Raw genomic sequence first — 5,000 nt, 5'->3', positions numbered from 1 at the left:
GTGTGCACATTGCAATATAATATGCAGTGGGGGTCAAAAGTTAACACTAAAAATCTGGGATAAGTCTTATTTAAACCTGGAAATAAACAGAAAGTTGTAGAATAATTTTTGCTTAAAACAAATTAACATTGTGACATAAAATGAATAAGAAATGTTACAATGTAAAAGTCATCAATCAAATAGTTTCCATTGAAACACTTACAATGTAGGTCCATGGGCTAGTGTTTTAAAAGCATTTCTATGAACTCCTCAGTTAAATAATGTTTGGCGTTTGAGGTATAAAAGTGTCTAAATTGTCTTAGGTGGGACTGCTTTAGGTGGAGAAACGTTACCAACACAGTTCGTCTGTGTGCTCCATTAAACGGCCACTTTTAATGATCTAATGAGGAACATAAGACAAGAGGAGGTGCGGCACTACTGGTTTATGGCATGTCATGCATTTGTTTTTATTTATGCATGTTTTTTTCAGAGTGATTGCAAAGATAAAGACAAAGACAAGAGCAAGGACAAATGCAAAGACAAGGACAAGAAGAAAGATAAAGAACACAAGAAGGGACACGGACACGGACACGGTCACGGACACGGACACGGACATGGACGTGGACGCAGGTCCTCCTCTTCCTCCAGCAGCGATGAGGTAACTTTAGTGCTTGAACAGGATTTTATACCCAATAAATAAAAACGCCAAATTCTGTCACGTGGCCAACAGCAGGGTTGGACTGGTAATCTGGCATACCGGGCATTTTCCCGGTAGGCCGACGCACTTTGGGGCCGATCAGTGGCGTACTGGCCCTCAGGAGAACTGAGCGGGACGGTGGGTCGGCCGCGAAACGGGCCGAACGGGCCGCGATAAGCTAACATGAGCCGGCGCGTTATGCAGAAAAGGACAGCGCTATGTAAAATCCCGGGCCGATTTCTCTTCCCAGTCCAGCCCTGGTGTACACTGTTACATCGTCATGGTAACGAAGTTGTAAAATTGAACATAACGTTGCACAGAAAAGGTTAGTCCCTCTAACGTCATGCGAACATGTACAATATTTACGTCTTGCTTCAACACTTTTGAAACGGTGAGTATTTTAATGTTTACAGATTGAACCCCCATTGACTTCCATTGACTTCCATTGACTTCCATTGACTTTCATTGACTTCCATTGTAAGTGCGTCACTGGAACACACATGAGTCGAAATTCTTTTTTATGCTAATCAACATTACGTTACTAATGCTGTCGATTGAGCTCAACTTTTATATCGAACCCGGAATATTCCTTTAATAACATGTTGTTACCCGTCTAATCTGTATTATCACATTCCTTTATGTTTCTTATGACCAGTTGACGTGTTTCTACGGTTGCACGCTATCTACCGCCCGGCCCTACAGCAATAGGACACATATTGAGACACACCCCCAAAAAGTTCCCAAAATAACACCTGCACATCATTCAAACAGAGAGACAAAGCGAGAGACAAAGCGAGAGACAAAGCGAGAGACAAAGCGAGAGAGAAAGAGAGAGAGAAAGAGAGAGAGAGATGGCCGATGAGCTCTACTCAAACATACTGAACCACAAGACACAGACATCATTATTAACATAATTAACATATTCTCTCTTAATATTCATGAGGCATATCCTAAATTCAACCGGCAGCATAGAGTGGGAATTCATCGGCCCCTGAAAACAACATATTATACCCGTTTAAATGTGTGCCTGTAGTTTAAACACACCTGGTTAAGTGTCTCTCTCTCTCTCTGAATACCTGCCGTGGACTCGCCCCTGTAATGCAGACAAACAGGTTTTGATCCAATGTGGGAGATGCCGGCGACTGAAATGAGTTCTAGTGAGTTCTAGAGCAAAATGTTGTTCGATTGCAAAGTTTGGGATGTTTAAAACACCGCACTTGCTTCATAATGCACACACAATTATGTATTTATATGCAGCCTATAGGAGATATTTACAGATCTGTCGACAATGAAAGATGACATTTGTTCTCTTTGTTTTTTAGGAATAAACCGGGACACGGAGACGCTGTTACGAGGGCTGTCAAAAGTGCAATTGCACGTGTGTGTGTTTGTTTGATTTAAATGTTTTGTGACACACTAAAATGGAAAAATAAACTTTCGTGTTAGCTTTTGGGTGAACGAGTGAACGCCAAACCACACTGAAATGCAACTGTACAGCGAGGACGTATATTATGAAGGGGACATTTGTTTAGACATTTTGGGCATGTTACCTTTATCTTTGCTGTGTGTTTTGTTTCATAACTGTTTGACGTGCATTTAGATGTTTCTAAAATGCCATTAAATACCCTGTAATACATTTTAGATGCATAACTCGTATTACAAACCAATTCTGTTCTTCTCAAATGTGTCAATAAACATGTGACAACTTACCCCATACAGGCAAAAGTGTGTTTGAGGACTGTCTCTGTTAACATCAAGTCAATGTGACTCTCCGTAAGCCATGTGACTGTGGGGAAGGGCTGAAGAGGAGTTTTGTGCATTGATGAATGGTGAACAATAAGAAAGTACATGGATGCATTTTAATATTGACTTTAAAGCCACGCCTTGCTTTCATACTCCAGTAATTATCATCCGTGGAAATGTAAGTGTGTTCAAGGGAGTTTTATTAAGAAGTAAAGTAGGGGAGCGGGGCACAAACAAACACTTTTTGGTTTTCTTAAGTTTGTGTAACTGTACTGGGGTTTATTACACATCTGTGGTCTTGTTTTATGAATACAGCGTACATCTACCCCGAAAAAAAGAAAGTGAGATGTTACAATGTGCCCCACAGGCGTTTACTAATGAAAAAGCCTAGAAGATAAACTACATTTCCATGTCAGTAAAAGACATTTATTAACTTTGTTATATATAATATTGCAAACAATCTGACACTTGACAATAAATACACAACAAAACCACAACATTAACCGAAACAATGCATGGATTGATTACAAAACACACACACACATACACACACACTCACACACACACACACACACACTCACACATACACACACATTCCTGCACACACACACACACTCACACACATTCCTGCAAACTCACACACACACTCACAAACACACACACACACAAATTCCTGCACACACACACTCACACACATTCCTGCAAACACACACAAACATACACACACTCACACACAAACACACACTCACTCACACATACACACACATTCCTGCACACACACACACACTCACACACATTCCTGCAAACTCACACACACACATACACACACTCACAAACACACACACACACACACACAAATTCCTGCACACACACACTCCCAAACACATACACACACTCACAAACACACACACACACATTCCTGCAAACTCACACACACACTCACAAACACACACACACACACAAATTCCTGCACACACACACTCACACACATTCCTGCAAACACACACACACACACACACACAGATTCCTGCACACACACACTCCCAAACACATACACACACTCACAAACACACATACACACACACAGACACACACTCACACACACATACACACAAACACACACTCACAAACACACACACTCACACACAAACACACATACACACACACTCACAAACACACACATACACACACACACACTCACACACACAGACACTCACACACAAACACACACACACACTCACACACAAACACACACACACACACACACAAACACGCACACACTCACACACAAACACACACACACTCACACACACAAACACACACCCACACACACACACTCTCACACACAAACAAACACACACACACAAAGACACACACCCAAACACACAAACAGAAAGACACACACACACAAAGACACACACACAACAGAAAGACACACACACACAAAGGCACACACACAAACACACACACACACACACAAACACACACACACTCACACACACAACACACACACACTCACACACAACACACACACACACACACACACTCACACACACACACAAACACGCACACACTCACACACAAACACACACACACACTAACACACACAAACACACACAAAGACACACACACACACACACACACACACACACACACACACTCACACACACACACACACACACACACACACACATTAAGGGGAATTATGTATATTATATATCTGATTGTATGGAATTGCATATAGTTTTTGGGAATTGGGGCACATAGTAACGCAGGGTTAGAACGTGTCAACTGGGATTTAAACCTGGCTGGTCACTTCTGCTGTCTGTCTGAGGATTTAAAGATTGGAGATTAAAATGACACCAAGTTTGCCTCATTTTAAACAAACCGTAAAAACAGAGATGAAAATTTACTTTCGTGTGAATTTTTACTTTTGCTACTTAAAAAATAATTTGGCGATACCTTCCAAAGTTTTTAGAAATGTTCTGAACTCTGCACACTGTTGATACGGCAACAAGTAAACAAATGAAGTTTCGTCTTACCAGCGTGTGGAAACATTTAAACTACGTGTGTTACAACTAGCCCCGTGTTAGTTGTGCCCGTGCTCCTCTCCCTCCTTTCAGGAACATTTTCGAGATTTTGCCCCGCAGGCATTAAGAACCAGTTCTGTTTTCCACAGCCCATGGTGCATCACAGATCAAGAACTGTCAGAAGTACGCAAACCAAAAAATAACAACACCCAGACCGCCCATATGAGACACCCAAACTTTCCAAAAAATGCTTTTGAGGATCCCAGAGCTGCATTGGTGGGGGAACCAGTTTATAAACAGGTTTTGTTTGTTATTTCTGCTCATAAATAAGACCATTTACAGCCCAAAAGTTGTTGTGCAGGATGTGTTGGTAGATGCATATCTCAGCGCCGTTTTTGCAGCCCTGTTTGGCCCGTTTCGCAGCCGGCCCACTGGGAACAGACCCGGTTCTCCCTATGCCAGTCCACTCCTGTGCTTGATCATTATTTTGCTTGAGCTAATTCAATAATCCCCTCCTGGATATCAAAGCAGTTATCAAAGGTCAAAACAAG

General features: G+C 41.7%; 1 protein-coding gene across 1 annotated transcript in view; it reads left to right on the top strand.

Annotated features, from left to right (window-relative positions):
* Positions 1-2,401, top strand: part of LOC127632154 (protein zntC-like) — a 3,093-nt gene extending 692 nt beyond the window's left edge. The window contains exons 3-4 of the mRNA XM_052110741.1: positions 470-637; positions 1,999-2,401. Coding sequence (XP_051966701.1) covers positions 470-637; positions 1,999-2,004 — 174 coding nt within the window. The 3' untranslated portion in view covers positions 2,005-2,401. The remainder of the gene's footprint in view (positions 1-469; positions 638-1,998) is intronic.
* The last annotated feature ends 2,599 nt before the right edge of the window (positions 2,402-5,000 follow it).

The sequence above is a fragment of the Xyrauchen texanus genome, chromosome 38, assembly GCF_025860055.1.
Source record: "Xyrauchen texanus isolate HMW12.3.18 chromosome 38, RBS_HiC_50CHRs, whole genome shotgun sequence".
Lineage (NCBI taxonomy): Eukaryota > Metazoa > Chordata > Actinopteri > Cypriniformes > Catostomidae > Xyrauchen > Xyrauchen texanus.
The sequence above is the reverse complement of the archived record's forward strand: the minus strand, read 5'-3'. Positions and strand labels throughout refer to the sequence as shown.